Source organism: Myiozetetes cayanensis, unplaced genomic scaffold (genome assembly GCF_022539395.1).
Source record: "Myiozetetes cayanensis isolate MyiCay16 unplaced genomic scaffold, myiCay2020 scf4, whole genome shotgun sequence".
In the NCBI taxonomy this organism is placed as follows: Eukaryota; Metazoa; Chordata; class Aves; order Passeriformes; family Tyrannidae; genus Myiozetetes; species Myiozetetes cayanensis.
Window position 1 is genome coordinate 65,143,262 of NW_026087631.1, and position 17,819 is coordinate 65,161,080.

Sequence of the window (17,819 nt, forward strand, 5' to 3'; positions counted from 1 at the left end):
GTTCAAAATTTCCTTCAGTTTGACAGAGGCCAAAGGGCATGGAACGTGAGATGCAGGAGCCACAACTGAAACAGTTAACTGCTGGGAGAAGTGAGCTGGTGGGGGCAATATTTTGCCAGGGACCAAGCAGACATCAAGTGCAGAGAAGTGTGCCTGATACAGAGTATCCTCTGCACATTCTAAGGTCTTCCAGTTGCTTCTTTTAAGAAAAAGAGCACAACTCCTCCTTCTCCAGTTGTTTTGATAATTTAAGTCCACTGCCTTCAGTTCTTTTCTGGGACAGCTGTGCCAGATTTTTTACTCGCTGCATGCACAAGAGTGGAAATATCAACCACAAAAGTTTTTTTGTATGAACGGAAGGCTGAGAGAGGAATTGAAAGCATTTATCTACCTTTACCCATTATGTGTTGCTGCAGCCCTTTGAAGGCTGCCTTATGAAAGTTTAGAGAGGAAGAAAACAGGAGTAGAAAAAATAATCATATAAAACAGCCCTGAAGCCCATGAAGTTCTGAGGAAAACACAGCCTTTATCCTGAATTAGCCATCGATGAGTGCAGCTATCGAGGGATGGCTGGGAAGCCCCTTCCTTTGAAATAAGTATCATCATAGAACTGTAGAATGGTTTGGCTTGGAAGGAACCTTAAAGATCACTCAATTCCAACGCCCTGCCATGGGCAGGGACACCTCCCCCTAGACCAGGTTGCTCAGAGCCCCATCCAACCTGGCCTTGAACACTGCCAGGGATGGGCCATCCGCAGCTTCTCTGGCAACCTGTGCCAGGGCCTCTCTATCCTCAAAGCAAATAATTTCTTCCTAATCTCTAATCTAAACCCTCTCTCTTTCAGTTTGAAGCCATTACGCATTGTCCTATCGCTTCAGGCTCTTTTAAACAGTCTTGCCCCATCCTTCCTGTGAGTTCGCATCAGATCCTGGAAGGACATGGAAACACGGACCAGACGATGTCCAGAGGTCCCTTCCAAACGCCACATCCCCGTGATTCTGTGACACACACACAGACAGAAGAGCCACGGGGGCACCCTGGGGCGGCAGGGGCGAACTCTCGCCCTTCCCTGAGGTCCCGCAGGAGGCTCTTTGGGGCTAAAAGAGCAGGTTCCCAGCGAGGCGACGGCCTTGCCCGGGCCGAGCCCGAGCCCCCTCCCGCAGGCCCGGCCCCGGCCCGGCCCCACCGCGCGGCCCGGGGGGCGGCGGGAAGGCCCTACCTTGAAGTACCCGCCCTCGTACAGCGTGTTGGGGGGCCCGAAGATCGCCACCTCCCAGTTGTAGAGGTCGGACTCGTCGACCAGGGTGATGCGGAAGCCCTCGACCGGCTCCTCCTGCAGCGACTTCAGCTCCAGCATCAGCGCCTTCTGCGAGCTGCTCATCTGCTGCTGGGCCATGGCGCGGCGCGGCCCCCGCCGCGGCCGCCCCGCGGGTGCCGGTGCCGCTGTCGCCGGTGCTCCCGGTGCTGCCGGCGCTCCCGGTGCTGCCGGAGCCGCCCCCGCCCCTCCCCGCGCTGACGGACCCGCCGCCGCCGCCACTTCCTTTTGTGACGGCGCCGCTCGCGCTGACCTCAGCGCGCCGCGCCGGACACGCCCCCGCCGCGCGCGGGACACGCCCCAGCCCGCCCCGTTGGACACGCCCCCTTCTCCTCCCCCCCCACACACACAGACCGCCGCCGCCGCGCGCCACGCCCCGCCCCCTTTCGCCGCGCGCGCTTAAAGGGGCCGCGACCCGCCCCGCCCCCCCCCGCCCTCACAGGGGAGAGCGGTGAGCGGGGGAGGGGGAGAGGGGGAGTCACAGAGTCACAGAGTTGGGTTGGAAAACACCTCCGAGATCGCCCAGCCCAACCTGTGACCGACCCCCCAACGTCAACCACGGCTGGGCACTGAGTGCCCTGTCCAGTCGTCCCTTGAACACCCTCCAGGGACGGTGGCTGCACCACCTCCCCGGGCAGGGCAGCCCCTTCCAGCGTCTGGTCAGCCTTTCTGTGGAGAAGTCCCTCCCAGTGCCCGACCTAAGCCTCCCCTGGCCCAACTTGAGACTATAAAGAAGCTGTTAGAGAGCGTCCATAGAGATGGTGAAGGGTCTGGAGGGGAAGCCGTGTGAGGAGTGGCTGAGGGCACTCGGTGTGTTCAGCCTGGAGGAGACTGAGGGGAGACCTCATTGTGGTCTCCAACATCCTCATGAAGGGAAGCAGAGGGGCAAGGACAGATCTCTTCACTCTTGTAACCGGTGACAGAACCGGAGGAAATGTCATGAAGCTGAGTCAGGGGAGTTTTAAGTTGGATATCAGGAAAAAAGTGTTGGTTGGGCACTGAAACAGGCTCCTCAGGGAAGTGGTCACAGCATCAACAATGACAGAGCTCAGGAAGTGTTTGGACAGTGCTCTCAGACATGTGGTGGGATACTTGAGGTGTCCTGTGCAGGGCCAGGAGTTGGACACGATGATCCTGATGGTTCCCTTCCAACTCAGCGTATTCCATGGTTCTATGAGTTTATGTCCTCTCATCCTGGCATCACTGGTTGCCTGGGAGAAGAGCCCAACCCCCACATGGCAACAACATCATTTCAGGTCATAGAGAGCAATAGGGTCACCCCGGAGCCTCCTCTTCTCCAGGCTAAACACTCCCACCTTCTACAGCCACTCCTCCTAGGACCTGCACTCCAGACCCTTCACCAACAGCTTTGCCCTTCTCTGAACCTGCTTCAGCACCTCAATGTCCTTTATGAATGGAGGAGCCCAGAACTGGACACAGCACTTGAGGTGTGGCCTCACCAGTGCCCAGGAGAGGGGAAGAATCACTTCGCTGGTCCTGCTGGCCACACTATTGCTGATACAGGCCACGATGCCATTTGCCTTCTTGCCCACCTGGGCACACCGCTGGCTCGTGTTCAGCTGGCTGTTGACCAGCACCCCCAGGTCCTTTCCTGCTGGCAGTCCCATTATCCCCAGCCTGGAGCACTGCAGGGGGTTGTTGTGACCCAAATGCAGGACCTGGCACTTGGCCTTGTTAAACTTCATACGGTTGGTCTTGGTCCATCAATCCAGCCTGTTCAGACAGTCACAGGTCATGGGTGAGTACAGTGGGGTGTGGTTAGCCCACCGATGGGCACCCATGATCGCAAATCAGCTCTTTTTGTTCAGAGGATGGTTTTTGAGGAGTGAATTTGCATGACCAAGGGTCCCCAGGAGCAACAGGACATGAACAGGCAGCTGGCACCCCCCCACAACCCATGTGGTTTTTTCACATTCTCCATGGATGTGCAACATGGGCACACCAGAACATACCGTTTTTAGCACTTCTCCCATTCTCCAGCTGGGTTAAGGCTGAAAAATGATTGCAAAGGTGTCGAGGTATATCGACCAGTGAATGTGAGCCAGCACCTGTTCCTTAGGAAGTCTTTAATGAATAACATAAATAATATTCATTATAAAAATAAAGAAATAAAAATAACATTGATTGTCCAGGATTAGGACAACCCATTTGTGCTTGGCATTTCTTTCATCCTTCTGCACGTGGCAGGGCTTAGGCCACCTCACAGAGGCACCTGCTTCTTGGACAAACAGGTTGGATGATTGTGTCCCAACATCCCTACAGCATTATGTAGCTTTAACCTTCTTCCTTGCCCCCATCACCTCTCATGCCTCTCATGCTTTCCCATCTTGATGACAACCCTGTGGGCAAGGATGACCGTTGGATCAATCTCCTGAATTTTTCAGAGCCATGGACTTTCCCAAAGGTATGGAACAGACAGTGAGGGCTGCCTGCATTTGTGGGAGATCATGCAGCTGTGCCAGTTTGGAAGTCTACTTGGCACCTGACAGCTATGACTCTGGCTCCTTTTCCATACCTTAGCCCAAAATGGAGAATAGGAGGCAGATGTTTTTCCCCTGCTGCTACCAGGACAGATTTGCTGTTGCCCAATGACAAGCATGGTATCCTCCCCCTTGTCCCTGGGGCTCCTCTTCTTGTCCTTCTCCTGCCTCGAGCTTTCCCCTGTTCCCGTCTCCAAAGATGCTCCAGCACTGCCAGTGGTATCCAGCCCAGGGCTTGTGACTGCCTCCAGGCTGTAAAATATCCCAGCCCTTGCAAAATCCCTCCTCACTGGGAAAAATGTTCCTGTGGGGACTGGCGTTGCTTTTCTCATGAGATGAGATGAGCTCTTGCTCAGTGCCACAGAGGTAATGTGGATAAGCATCCCTTGTCCATTCATAGCTTGCCTAGCTATGATGAAAAAAAGTATGTGTTCCCCTACCTGTGCCTCCCTGCAGGCAAAGGTCAGCCACTGTTTCTCATTCTTTGCCGCCTTGGAGTGAGCTCAGATTTACTGAAAGCTGATTAATTCAGCTCTCACATCCTCAGATAGGGGCTGGAGGGGTAGGACATGAAACACTGTTTGCCAGACAAGCTCCTTGGTGGTTGGGAAGTACCATGCTGGGTGTGTTTTCTGGTGGAAGTTCAGTCCTATGTTCTTTTTACTTATTTAGAACAAAATAGGAAAGAATGGACCATTTCTGTTGAAAGAGACCTACAACTGCCTGACCAATTCTGGGCCGATCAAAAGTTCAAGCATGTTTTTAAGGGCATTATCCAAATGCCCCTTAAACACTGATAGGCTGGGAGCATCAACCACCTCTCTAGGAAGCCTGTTGCAATGACTGTCTACCCTCTCTGCAAAGGAATGCTGCCTGATGTCAAGTCTAAACCTCCCCTGGCACAACTTTGAACTATTCCCATGTGTGCTGTCACTAGATACCAGGGAGAAGAGCTCTCTCTATATCACTCTCACTTCTCTCTCCACTTCCCCTCCTCAAGAGTCTGTGGAGAGCAACATCCTCAGGTCCCCTTTCTCCAAACAAGACATGCCCAAAGTCCTCAGCTGCTCCTCCTGGCATTCCTTCCAGCCCTTTCACCACCTTTGTTGCCCTCCTTGGGACATTCTTAAATTGTCTTGAGCTGATGGACATAACACATGCTGTGACCTTCTGTGTTGGTGCCAGCCAGCGAAGACCTGCTCTGATAACAGGGCATCCCAGCTTGCTGGTGAAACATGGATTTGCTCATGCTCAGAGGAGAATGTGCAGGAGCTGAGCTCTTTTGGGATTGCACTGCCCCTATTTCTATGGTAATCAAAACATCTTTCCTTGCAGCCAGCCTCCAGCACAGGCTTTGTCTGAACCAGCGTAACTCTGGGAGAGATGGGAGAAGCAAAGTTTGGAGTTATTCAGGATTTATCTCTGCTGCCTGTCTCGAATGCTAACGAAAGAGGTAATCATGCAAGGCAAAAAGTAAAGCAAGCCTCAATAGTACTCAATAGGGCAGACTGAAAATTTTCCATTGGGTCTGCTTTTAGAGAGAATATTGGTCTTTTTCTCTCCGAGTTTTTTCCACCTCTCCTGCAAAAACATTCTGTGCTCAAAGAAAATAGAAAATGTTGAAGCAACAGAGTATTTTGAAGCCTGGGCAGCCTGGCAGCCCCCTCCAAGGCTCCTGCCTGCATTTCTGCCTGTGCTCCCAGGGAGGCTCAGCTGCTCTTCCTGGTGTCCCTTTCCCTGGGCCCAGGCTGCCCTGAGGCTAACACAACATATGGCATTTCTCCCCTCTGATCACCTCTGATATATCATAGTGAAAAGAGGAAACATTGTTCCCCTCCTTCTCCTCCTTTAGCTATTTTCCTGTGGATGGTCACTGCCTGCCTGCAAGCAGGGCCCTCCACGGAGTGTGGTCTGCCACAAACTGTGTTGTTCCCTCTTTCATTTTATTTTCACCTGAAGGAACCAGTTTTTTCTTTGATCTCAGAGAAAAAGTAATAAGGATTGGTGTAGGAACGTGGCTCCAGAATGGGGAAATCTCACTGGGAGGGGAGGAGGTTACATGTGCCAGTAATCCAACCCTCAGCACCAGAACTTGTCACTGTAAACTGGACCTCAAGGTGCCACTGGTGCAATAGGTAAATCTGAGAATAAAACTTCTCTTTAAGTAATTTCTGGTTTGTTCTCGTCATCTGTTTTTAAAATCTCTTTTCCTCATTTCTTTCTTCCTTCCTGTGAGCAGTGTTGATGGAGACTGAGAGTTAACTCCTCTGCTTAGCAACAGCAGAAGCTTTGAAAATGTAAACCTGTCTTGGTGTCACATTAGAGGGTTCCTGCTCCAGAAGTCTGTCAGAGGGAGGGGACAAGAGGTGGGAAGATGTGGGAGGTCCTCCCTGTGTGACTCCATTCCTGGGACAGAATCATCTCACATGATACTCTTCACTGCTTTATCTAATTTCTTTCCTGAGTGGCTCAAAGGATGAGATACCTGCTCCTTCCCTGAGAGGAGTGGACTCACCTGGGATAAAAGACAACTCTGGGGACTCTGGACTGGCTTTAATACCGTCTCACTCAATATGTCAGATAGTGAAGTGATGAAGAAGATAAGGCTGAGGGTAGGAATTCTGCTGAGCTCACATTTCTCCCCAGGAGTCCCTTGTAACTCAAAGCACCAACAGCTATTCCTTGGGCTCTACTGAAGCAGAGCAGGACACCGGGAGGTCCACCTCACCACGCTCCTGCCCCAAGGCAGTATCAGCTTGTGCTAAACAGCCCAAGACATATTTTTTAATATTTGTCCTTCAGAGTGCCCAAAGGGGAGATCTGCTTGCTCCTAGGTCCGTGTGGCTCAGCTCTGGGCTCAGCTTCCTTTCCTATTACAGAACTGATAGGTCTTCCCCCCGCTCAAATCTTACCCTGTTTCTTCTTGTCAAGATCACTATAGGAATATGGAAGAAAGAGAGAGGGGCCAGGACTATTTCCTCCATCTCCTTCCTGGTGTGCCATTGCCTTGGCTGGATGCACATCTCCAGCCACAGCCATGCCAGTGTTGGTAGCCCATTGTTCCCATGGCGGCAGCAGATCCCTGCCCATGGGCCAAGGAGAAACATCACTTCAGGCTTTGCAGGATGGTTTCTTAGCCCTGGAGGGACCAGTGACAGGGGAACCTGGGGCTGCTTCTTTTATTTACCACTGATACCTGAGTCCCAGACTGGAGGACAGACAAGCACCATGGTGATGGATCTCTGCCCAGACACTAATGCCCTGATGCCAAGGAAAGATTATCCCATAAAACGCCTTGAGTATTTAGTGAGGGAAATCAAAGTACAATTCTGTGCTCTGCTGCCCAAGTGAACAATGCAGCATTACTGCATGGGGCGATTCTCACCTCCAAAAAAAAGAAAGAACAGGCATACAGGAGTCCTCATCCTCACACTGGCACCCTATAGGTTCCTATATTTGAGGGAGCAGAGCACCCAGGTACTTAAGGAAAACATCTGTGAATCTTTGAGAATAAAAGTCTGTCCCCTGCAATTCCCCTTCTGGCTCTCTTTCACCCCAAAATGGGGCAAGCTGATCCTCAGGCAGAACTCATCACAGGGATGAAAAGATGCTTTTGAGCATCAATCAGCAGCATCTGGGTTAACGGGAGCATCCTGCATCAAAGTAGCCGCCAGCAGAGAAATGCAAAGTTTGGACGATTCAGAGCAAAGCAAAAGAAAAATGAAGTGGAGAAAAACAAGTCTTTAGTCGAGAGGGTTTGTTTTTTTCCTTATTTTGATTTGTCCCTTTTTTTCACTTGTTTTAATTTGAATAAAGTTGTTTTCATTTTTTTCCCTTTTGACTCCAGCATGCTCTTTTAAAATGGATGAAGTCCATCATAAGGGCTTGATAAAAGAGTGCCATCACAATGCCTGCTGCTGCTCTCATTCAGCTGATGAATAAATTATAAGTGCATTACAATGCTATTTCAGCTGTGATTCCAGGGCCTGAGGAGTGTGATGGCTGTGACCTTATGCCTGTCAGACAGTGGTTTGTATTTCCAAGGAGTTCGGGTAACCAGCTGTTCAGGTCATCTTACACCTCCCATTCTGGGCTCAGTGTGCAGAAATATCTGAGCATATTCAACCTGCCAGCTATAGAGACAGTCCTCCAGCTGCACACAGTGGTGGTGGGATGTGCTGTGATTCTCAGAGGCTCTTGATCTCATAGAATCATAGAATATGCTGAGTTGGAAGGGACCCATCAGGATTCTGCTGAAACCTGAAGTGACCACTGCCATTCTCCAAAGCAGCAATCTGGGGGACATGATGCTTCACTGGTGGGGCTGTAACTGGAATATCCATATTGTTCAGCCTCAGCAATAGTTTATGTGTTGGGAACTGGCATTTTAGATTATTCTAGCTGCAGAGGACATGGCATCCCTGTCTCAAGCACTGTAGGGGGCTGAGATGGTATGGCTGTCAGCATCACTGGGATAAGGCAGCACAGGCCCCTGGGTGTGTTCTGGGAAAGGCATCAGCCTAAACCAGCATTCCCAGGGTTTCACCTTCACGTCTGCTGCAGGGTCAGCTCTTCAGGACTGTGAGTTCCTTGAGAGTGGGTGTCAATCAGGCAGGGACTCCTGGTTGTTCCCATTCCTGAGGACGAGCCATCTGGGTTAGGCAGGCACTGGACGGTAAAGGAGCTGGAGCCCACAGAACAGCTGCGTGGTGCACTCCTGAGTGGGTTCACCAGACCCTGCTTTTACCTGCAGAGCAGACAGCTCCTTGGTTTTGGCCAGAAGCCATGGTGAGAAGGGACAGATTTTTGCAGAAAGCGAGTGAGGGGGGAGGAGGAAGCTCTACTGGGTCTCACTTTTTTCCGGATTTGGGAGCTGGGTGTACGTCAACACCAGTGATCAGTGCTGACTGGCACATTATTGGCACTGTGAGCTGAACGTACCAGTGCTCTCACCTGCTGCCATGCCTTAGGTGGTCTCTGTGGGCTGGTCTCCAGCAGCAATGCCAGTAACTCCATTAAAATGCAGGGCCAGCCAGGCTTAGCTGAAGATGCACAACTCAGGTCCTGCCTGGGGCCTTGGAAACTGACCACAGAGAAGAGTTTCCATTAGGAAACAGGGAGGGCCAACTGAGTTGAGTTGGACCTTGCTTTACTGAAGCTGAATTTGGCATTTTCATGACCGTTCTCACAAAAAATATTAACAGATCCAGAAGAAGGAAACCAAACTGCAGAATAAGCACCAAGCCCTGGGCTCAGGCAACAGCCTTGCGGGGGCTGAATGGCAGAGAGAATCCCTTGGGTGAGAAGGTCCAGAGGGGAGTTGAGGCACGAAATGTTCCCTCAGCAGCTCCACCTCCAACTTCCTGAAAATGAGATGTTCCTCTGAAAAACTATTTATCACTCTCATGTGGCAGATGCAATGTCTCGCTGCCCTGTGTGCACAGGTAAGCTGTGAGCTCTGGAAACCAAACTGTGGTGGGTGCAAAGCAGAACTAGTAAGGGGAAGACCCTAGCACTGGTCCTACAGACTGGCCTGTGCACTCACGTGTGGAGAGGAAGAGGATGAATTTTCCTGCAGGAGCCTGAATCACCATGAGGTAATTAATGCAAATTTCCCAGGCAGGCGAACAAGTCTGGAGAAGCCTTGCTGCCTGGCCCAAACGTGCTGAGAGGTGCTGTCGTCTCCACCCCAGGGGTTTGCTGTCCCGTGGAAAGTTGGAAAGAGCTTCTGTGGGGTCTGGGAAAAAGGCAGGTAGAAAACCACTGGTCTGAACTCACAAGACCAAAACCCTCCAGCATTGTCCATGCTTGCACACCCTCCCGGAAAAGGGAGACCTGTGGAAATACAGGAGTTTGCAGGGACTATTCAGGGGTTTGATCATCTGCCTCTTGGCCCCGCCAGCTCCCTTGCACCCACGTCCTCTCCAGTCACCCTTTACTGTTTCCCCCTGCTCCCTCAGCACCCTGCTGCAGACCTTGGCGCAACCTCAGGTATGTTCCTGCCCTGTTTTTGTGACTGGGGCTGGAGGGCTCAGCCCTGCAAGAGGGTCCCTGGGGCACCTGTGGACAGGGTGGAGCACCGGTGTGCCCTGCAGGTGGTGTGCCTGAATGTTTTGCTGTGCCAACATCTCAGTACCCATCTATAGCTGCCTGCGGGGCCAGGTAGATCTCCTCCAGACTTGCTTACCCACAGTGAGATTTCCATTAATTACCCTCATGCTTCTCCATCCTGCAGGAAACCCGTTGGCCACACCAACCTGAAGCTCTTGATGCATGATAGGTTTGGCACATCCCATTTCCTTTTCCCATCTAGCATATCTCAGCACCTTCTGCCTGGCCTGTAGGATGGATTGTTCCCTTCTCCCGTCTTCAGCTGTCAGCTCAAGGGCTGGCAGGGTGCAGAAGGAGCCAACAGCCAATTTTGCATCTGGATTCACATCAGGGACAGTCCTTTCTGCAGGAGCAGTCCCATTTTAAAGGTGGAGAAGGCCCTGATGCTGCCCCAAACTATAAGCTGTGGATTTTATCTCAAATGAGTTTGTTTTTCCTATGTATGAACATCCTAAGGGTCTAGAAGACAGAGGGAGTTTAAGTCACCCCAAGCCTTTGCATCTGGATGCTCACTTGCACCGTGCTTTAAATTAAAATGCTTTTCTTCTTGCCTTTGGATCACATATTCACTGGTGCTGCAGGGGAGGTGTTCAGCTGGGTGAGCTGGCTGCAGTCTGGTCCTGTGGGTCTGCACTCCCCTCATCTCTAAGATAATCAAAGGCCCTTTCCTACACTTTCGCTCTGGGAAAGTTAAAAAGAAAACAACCACCCACCTAAAAATACTTGCCAGGTGTCAAAAAGAACCAAAAAGGGCAAGTTTTAGCTATTTCTCTCTTCCTGATGCCCCTTTGGTGTGAAAGTGGGGTGAGTGGGGCAAAGCAGAAAAGCACTGTGGGATGAAGGCCTGAAAGCACTTCCTTCCTCAGGGAAAATGTCCATAGCAGCGACTGCAAAATGGGAACCAGAGGAAGCAGCAAGCACTTTACAAGGAGTAAATCATTCTTTTTGCAAGGAAGTAGCCAAAATACTATGGAGGCCACACAACTTGGATAAAAGCTTTTCTCCCTCTCAAGCATGTTCTTCTCTCAGCATCCATATTTAATATATTTATCTTTTTTTTCTTTTTTTTTTCTTTAAGTGCAGCACTGGTGAGCATTTCCAGGACACTCAGATCCTTCCCTAGCCAGCAGAACACGTGCTCAGCTTCAGAAATGCAGAGTTTTTCCCTAGAGTGAGACATATTTTCATATACCTGAACACTTAGGAGCAAAAGAAATTAGAAGGGAGGGTTTACGGTGTGCCTGGCTTGTCCTCTAACAGTCTAAAGCTGTTTCTTTCAGGGCCATTTCCAAGCTTGACTTGATCACAAGGATTTTTCTTTGTTTTTTTTTAATATATCTGAAAATATTGTCCCATTGACTCTACTGCCCTACTCTCATTTTTGTTTACAGTCACCTTTCACATATATATGATATATATATATGATATATATGTATACTTTTTTCACATCTACTTGCTGCTTAAAATTCTGAAAAAGCTGTCAAAAGATCTGATAACAGAGCACAATGAAAATACCCTGCTGTTACTCTTCATATTCTGATGATTAATAAATAATAAAAGCCATTTGACTAAAATCTTATCTGGGGCTCTCAGAAAAGAGGAGCCTGTGTGGCTCCTGGCTGTTCTCATCCTTGGAGGTATTTCCAAAATCTTGGCAAAGAGAGAGAAAACAAAAGCCTTCCCACTTACTGAATCACGAAATCATAGAAAGGCTTGGGTTGGGGGGGGGGACCTTTAAAGGTCAGTCAATCCCACCCCCCCTTCAACGAGCAGGGCCATCTTCAACTAGAGCTGGTTGCTCAGAGTCCCGTTCAACCTGGCCTTGGATGTTTCCAGGGATGAGGCATCCAGCACCTCTCTGATGGGGTGCAGTGGTTTAACCTCAGCCAGCAACCAAGCCCCACGCAGCTGCTCCCTCACTCCCCCGTGGTGGGAGCGGGAGAGAATCGGAAGCATAAAAGTGAGAAAACTTGTGGGTTGAGATAAAGACAGTGTAACGGGGAAAGCAAAAGCTGGTGCACACAAGCAGAGCAAAACAAGGAATTAATTCACTGCTTCCCGTAGGCAGGCAGGAGTTCAGACACCTCCAGGAGAGCAGGGCCCCATCACATGTAGTGGTAACTCGGGAAGACGAACATTATCATTCCAAACGTCCCCCCACCTCCCTCTTCCCCCCAATTCATGTAATGAGCATGATATCATATGATCTGAAATATTCCTTTGGTCAATTGGGGTCAGCTGTGTCTCCTCACAAGTTCCCATGCACTCCCAGCCTCCTCGCCAGCGTGGCAGTACAAAAAGCAGACGAGGCCTCTGCTCTGTGCAAGTACTGCTCAGCAATAAGAAAAATACCTCTGTATTATTATCACCATGTTCAGTACAAACCCAAAACACAACCCCGTATTTGTGAAAAGAGTTAACTGTGATGAAAATTAACTCTGCCCCAGCCAAAACCAGTACACAGGTCCGTGTCTCTCTTATGCCAGAGGCCACAGAGCTGGATGCATTGCTCCACCAGGTGGGTCTCACCAGAGCAGAATCCTCTCCCTCAACTTGCTGCCCACCCTGCTTTGGATGCAGCCCAGGACAGGTTTGGCTTTTTGGGCTGTGAGTGCACATGGCTGGGTCGTGTCCAGCCTCTCACCCACCAGCACCCTCAAATCCTTCTCAGCAGGGCTGTTCCCAGTCAGTTCATGCCTGGATTGATTTTGGGGCTTGCCTCGACCCAGATGCAGGACCTTGCACTTGGTTTTGTTAAACCTCATGAGATTCCAATGGGCCCACATCTTGAGCTTGTCCAGGTCCCTCTGGATGGGATCCCGTCCTTGACTGTGTTTCTTGGTCGTCAGTTTGATGATGTGGCCATCAGCATTTTACTGACATTGGAGGTGGTTGCAGAATGAGACCCAAGATTTTGAGGCTCTCTGCCAGAACTGGCACAGGCTTCACAAGAGATACTTTGCACACAGAGGGAGGGACAACAGTGCTTTGTAGTACCCTTGGTGTGAAGATAATGTACAGCCACCAAATGGCAACAATACTAATACGGAGATAACGGAGGGCTTGAAGATTTGGAGGCTGTTTTGGGGGCAGTGGACTTGTCTCTTTCATAGACACAGATGTAAGAATAGCCCAAAAGACTGAAAGGTGCTACCATCTGTTGGGATGACACTGAATCCTACTCCTGGCACTGCTTTCACCATACAGTCTCAAAGCACCTTGGTATTGAGGACTGTGAAGATATTTGAATGTGCCTTCAGAGCCTGACCCTGCAATTGGGGCTGGGGCAGCTGGGCTGGGCTGGGCTCTGCCTGCTTGGAGTATGTATTGATTGCTTTGAATATTTTCCCTTTTGACCTTGTTTTCCTGTGTCACAGGAATGAAAAAGGAGATGTGGAAATTCCCACTGCCAGGCCATGGTTTGTTTCCCTCTGTCCTTGCCTTATCTCAAGGCCTTCAGGCTCTGTCTCTTGGCTTCAGAGCCAGCAGCTGGTGCTCTATCAAGGCGCTGCACTGACTCCCCCAACATCACCTTATCTCCAGGGACCTGCCTGCACAGGTCCTGCTGGGCTCTATCTCCTTTCCCCACCTGCTGGGTTCCACATTTGCCTCCCCCAAACCTTATACCTCCAGGAGACGCTTTGCACAGCACAGCAGGGAGGTCTTGGGGCAGGTTCACACAGGTAGATAACCTTATCATGACCAACACTGCATTTCAGTGCTGGGTGCTTCTATATCCACGGGGGCCCATCTATCCCAGCACTTCTCCTCATGGAAGTCCACCCTTGGAAGGGTGTAAGGACAAGCGATAATTCCCCAGAATATTTCCTCAACCTCTGACATTTTTTTGTGACTCAGACTCCCTGAGTCAGAACTGTCCTTGCATTAAATAGTCTTCAGTACATTTTTCTCCCATTAATTTGTTTAGTTATTTTTGAAGCCAGATAAATTTTAAGCATTTGCAACATCCTGTGCAAAACAGCTGCCCAACCTAATGACCTGTTTGGGTGCAGAATCATTTCCTTTGGTTTGTTTTGATCCTGCCACCTGAGAGCTTTTTTGACGCCCTCATCCTCACGGTGAAGAAGATGATGAGTGGTCCTTCTCTATCCAATCACACTCCGCCCCTTGCAACTTTACTGCCTCTACTACAACCTTTTCCATGATGCCTTTTGGGAAGAGAAGATTTTCAGCGTGCACAGCTGTTCCTCCTGTGGACACAGAGACCTTATAGTGTTATGATCACTGGAAGATCATTTCCTTTTTGTCTCCAACCCTTTCACAAGAAGCACCCAGAGCCTTGGGTACACCTTCACAGATTGTTTAGAGACAAATCGAAGGGAAGTGCCCCAAAGTGAAATGTTCATCATCTCCCAGGTGACCTCAAATTTTCCCCTGGGTGTTGTGGCTGTCCTCACCTAGACTGTAAGATCTGATTCCTGGGGTATCTGCCTCTTTGTGTTTCCTCCCACACCAGGCATAGGAGAGGAGAGGCAAAGGACATTCCAAGTGACAGCAGATTCATTCATTTCCTGCATAAAACTTAATTGCAGTAACCAGCATGTTTCAGGACAGAGGCTCCTCTCCCAGGGGACAAGGAAGCCTTTTGTTCATGGCTTGGTAACCTACAGCAGGGCAGGATGGGGTATCCAAGTGAGAGCCTTCAGCTGTGGGTCACCTCTGTCACGCTTGTCACTTCTGGGTCTGGGCTTTTGGGATTCTTGCATCCACCTGGATGTTGGATAGCACAAAGCCCTCAGCTCTCTGTGTAGCCTTCAGCGCCTTCAGGAGGCATCTGGCCTTACCCCGTGGTCCACTAACTCATCCTGTAGCATGTCTCTCTGGGGTGTCCTAAGCACAGGCAGGTAACTCCTGCTCTTTGAAGTCGAACCAGGCTAAGGGGCAGCAAAGCAGATTTTCCCAATCCCCCAGAGCCAGTGTCCAGTGTCTGCTTTGGTGGGAGGACCCTTGTGTAGACCTCAAAGGGATCTTCCCTGATATGGAAGATATCTCTGACCTCAACAGATGACAGCTCTGGCTCGCAGAGTACCCTTGCAGAGGCTGTAGGGGCCAGGAAAGAGGGGTTCATCCCAATAAGAGTGCTTCTCTCTCTCTGTCCTTCCAGTCCCAAAGCACCCCATGGGATGAGGTCAGCTGCTGGGAACATCCCAGTGCGAAAGGGGACCCAGGAGAATAGCTTTAATACCCACAGGGTAACACTTTTGCAAAGTGTTCCTGGAGCAGCAGAGCACTGAAGCCGGTTTCTGGAGTCTTGAGTGCAGTTCAGAATGCTTCACTATCTTCCTCCCAGTGCAGGAAGACTTTGGTCTTTCTTATCCTCCCAGCTGAGCTGCCAAATTCCACAAAACATCCCTGAAACACCCACATTCCCTCCCCATGGAGGGGAAGCAGCCTCTGTGCTTTGAAAATCACAAACTACGATGGATGTGACAGAGAGACAGACAACACTTATTCAATCTCTGTTTCCATGGGAAGAAAAAGCAAAGCGGAGAACTGTGAGGGACTTTCCTGAATGCCTATGTCAGCTGTGATTCACCTTTACTGCACTCCAGCAAATCCCTCCACTGCCATGCCTCAGTTTCCCCGTCAGGTGAAAGAGGATGTAACATACCTGTCTTGTAGAGTCATTGGAATGGGGGGCTGGACCAAAGAATAACAAAGGCCAGGGCTGTTAAGTCTGAGTCAGGTGTGCTTGAACATTTCAATTCATCAAGTCATTGTCATCATCATCACCATCACCTCTGCTGATGTTTGCTCAGCACCATGCAGGTTGGGTTTGGATGAAAGGCAGGGAGGGCACTCACACTGCCAGGGGGGTTGGCCCTCAGAGGTTTAAGCCATAAATAAACAAATCCCACATTTACATGTTCCTGGCTCTCTCCACTTCCTCTTATCTAAGGAGCTGCCCCAGAGACTGAATTTTTTTTTGTTGTGATTGGGAAAGAGCTCTGTTCTACTGCAGGGAGATTGCCAGGGGGTGCTTCGATGGGACAGGCAAGGCAAACCACCCATCACTGATAAAACATGACATGACTGCAAGAAGAAAGGGGTCAGCAGAGCTTTCCCTCTCCTTCAGTGTCTCTGATGTGATTTTTGGAGACTGCAGGTTGTTTTTTTCCTATCAGGAAAAAAATGGAAAGGGTTTCTCCTACTCGTTGCTATGTGTAAAGCCAACGTGGCAACAGACTGGAAATCAGATAAATTTGCTCTCTTGCCTGTTGCAGAAAGCAAACAAAACTGACCGGAGAATAAAAACAAGGAATACAAAACAACCTATGCAAAAAGAAAATTGGTGATATAAAAGGAGACAAAACACTCCTGGCATATCAATTTCCCATTAGTTCTCTTTGAGTACTTCAGGCTACCACAGTTTTGATATAAAGCTGCCAGAACCACTGACCTTGGACAGTCAAAATGAGTCTCTCCCTCTCTGCCGCTGACCTATACGTATGGGTTGGTTTTGTCCTGGTTTGTTGTTTTCTTTTTTTTTTTTGAGTGAGAAGGAATGCCTAATACACCCTCCCAGTATCTGACCCACCGAGGAGGGCTGTGGCTGTTGCACCATCCTGTGAACATCAGCTTTAACCTTGTAAAGCCCTGGAGTTGCTGCTGGGGAATGCAAAGTGGTTGCTATATCCCAGTGTAGATGAGTGAAGCTTAAAGAACCAAGTGAGACTTAAACCATCATCCACCCAAGAAACAAGTGATGATTGAGGCTCATTTTAATCAGTGCAGCACTGTTTTGTCTAGGTGGTCTCCGTGCACCAGGAGGGACCTGGATATCCCTCTAACCACCATCCCACAGGCAAGGAGCTCTCCTGGGACCCTATTTTTTCAGTGGCTGCCAGGAACGTGCTGAATGCCTGCCTGAATCCTGGAGTGAAGCCCTCGAGGTTTTGTTTAAAATTTCAATGGCTACAAACATCTACTTTACCTTATTCCTTTGTCCTGATGAAGTCCCACAATTTTTGGCCATTGTGAAGATTCCTCATTTTCTACATGTTTCTGTGATATGCCCATACTTGGAAGTCAAACATTACAGGCGTTTGTCATTAATCTGTGTACCAAGTTATTTTTGTCTGGGAGTTACAAATGACTCTGTCATGTGTTAATACTTGAGCATTTGAAACGCTTGAAAATACTTCAGAAACCAAAGGGAAGAACTATTTAATCCTACAATGAAATGGTGATTTGCTGGAGTGGGACAGAGCCCCCTTTCCCCAGGAAAAGCAAGAAACCACATCAAAACTGGGTAAAGCTGCCGGGCAGGGAGAAGTGCCATGTCCCTACAAGGCTTTATGTTATCACTGAGATCAGGTTTTGGGGGAATTGGGAGAAAAAAACAGCTATGGCCATGGGGTGGCCAAAGGGAGTTAGTGGATGGATGCAAAAGTCTTGGAGGGGAGAGCCCTGGGGAGGAGATGGCTTTGCCTGGAGACCTCTGTGGGTGATGCCAAGCCCCAAGGGATGTGCCAAGGTTTTTGCTCCTAGTTTAGCCCTCCACAGCTAAACCAGAGCGTTTTCACAGCAGTGGTGTTTGCAGGAAGACCCTGGGAGGGGACAAGGTGGTGTGGAGGGAGAGTGGACACTGCACAAGTTGGGATCAGTGTGGTGGTTAAACCTGCTCGGCAGCCCCTTCCTGCCAGCTATGATGTCAGCAGCATTCCTGAGGCTGAAACAGAGGGAGCAGGGATGTGTGAGCACATCGTGTGCGTGTGGGTGCGCACTTTGTGCACAGAGGTCTGAGCTGTGGGGTTGAGGGCACCACCACTGTGGTGGGCTGAGGTCTGGAGGTGCTCAGGTGCTTGTGAGGTGCTCCCAGGAAATGCAGCTTTGAGCATATGCCTCGACATGCTCTCAATGGTCCTTTT

At 50.0% G+C, this 17,819-nt stretch overlaps 2 protein-coding genes across 4 annotated transcripts in view; both read right to left on the minus strand.

Annotated features, from left to right (window-relative positions):
• Positions 1-1,565, minus strand: part of UBE2R2 (ubiquitin conjugating enzyme E2 R2) — a 52,545-nt gene extending 50,980 nt beyond the window's left edge. Inside the window, exon 1 of the mRNA XM_050328823.1 lies at positions 1,220-1,565. Within this exon, the coding sequence (XP_050184780.1) occupies positions 1,220-1,396 (177 nt within the window). The 5' untranslated portion in view covers positions 1,397-1,565. The remainder of the gene's footprint in view (positions 1-1,219) is intronic.
• Positions 1-17,819, minus strand: part of TPGS2 (tubulin polyglutamylase complex subunit 2) — a 698,248-nt gene that overhangs the window by 491,203 nt on the left and 189,226 nt on the right. The window lies entirely within an intron of this gene.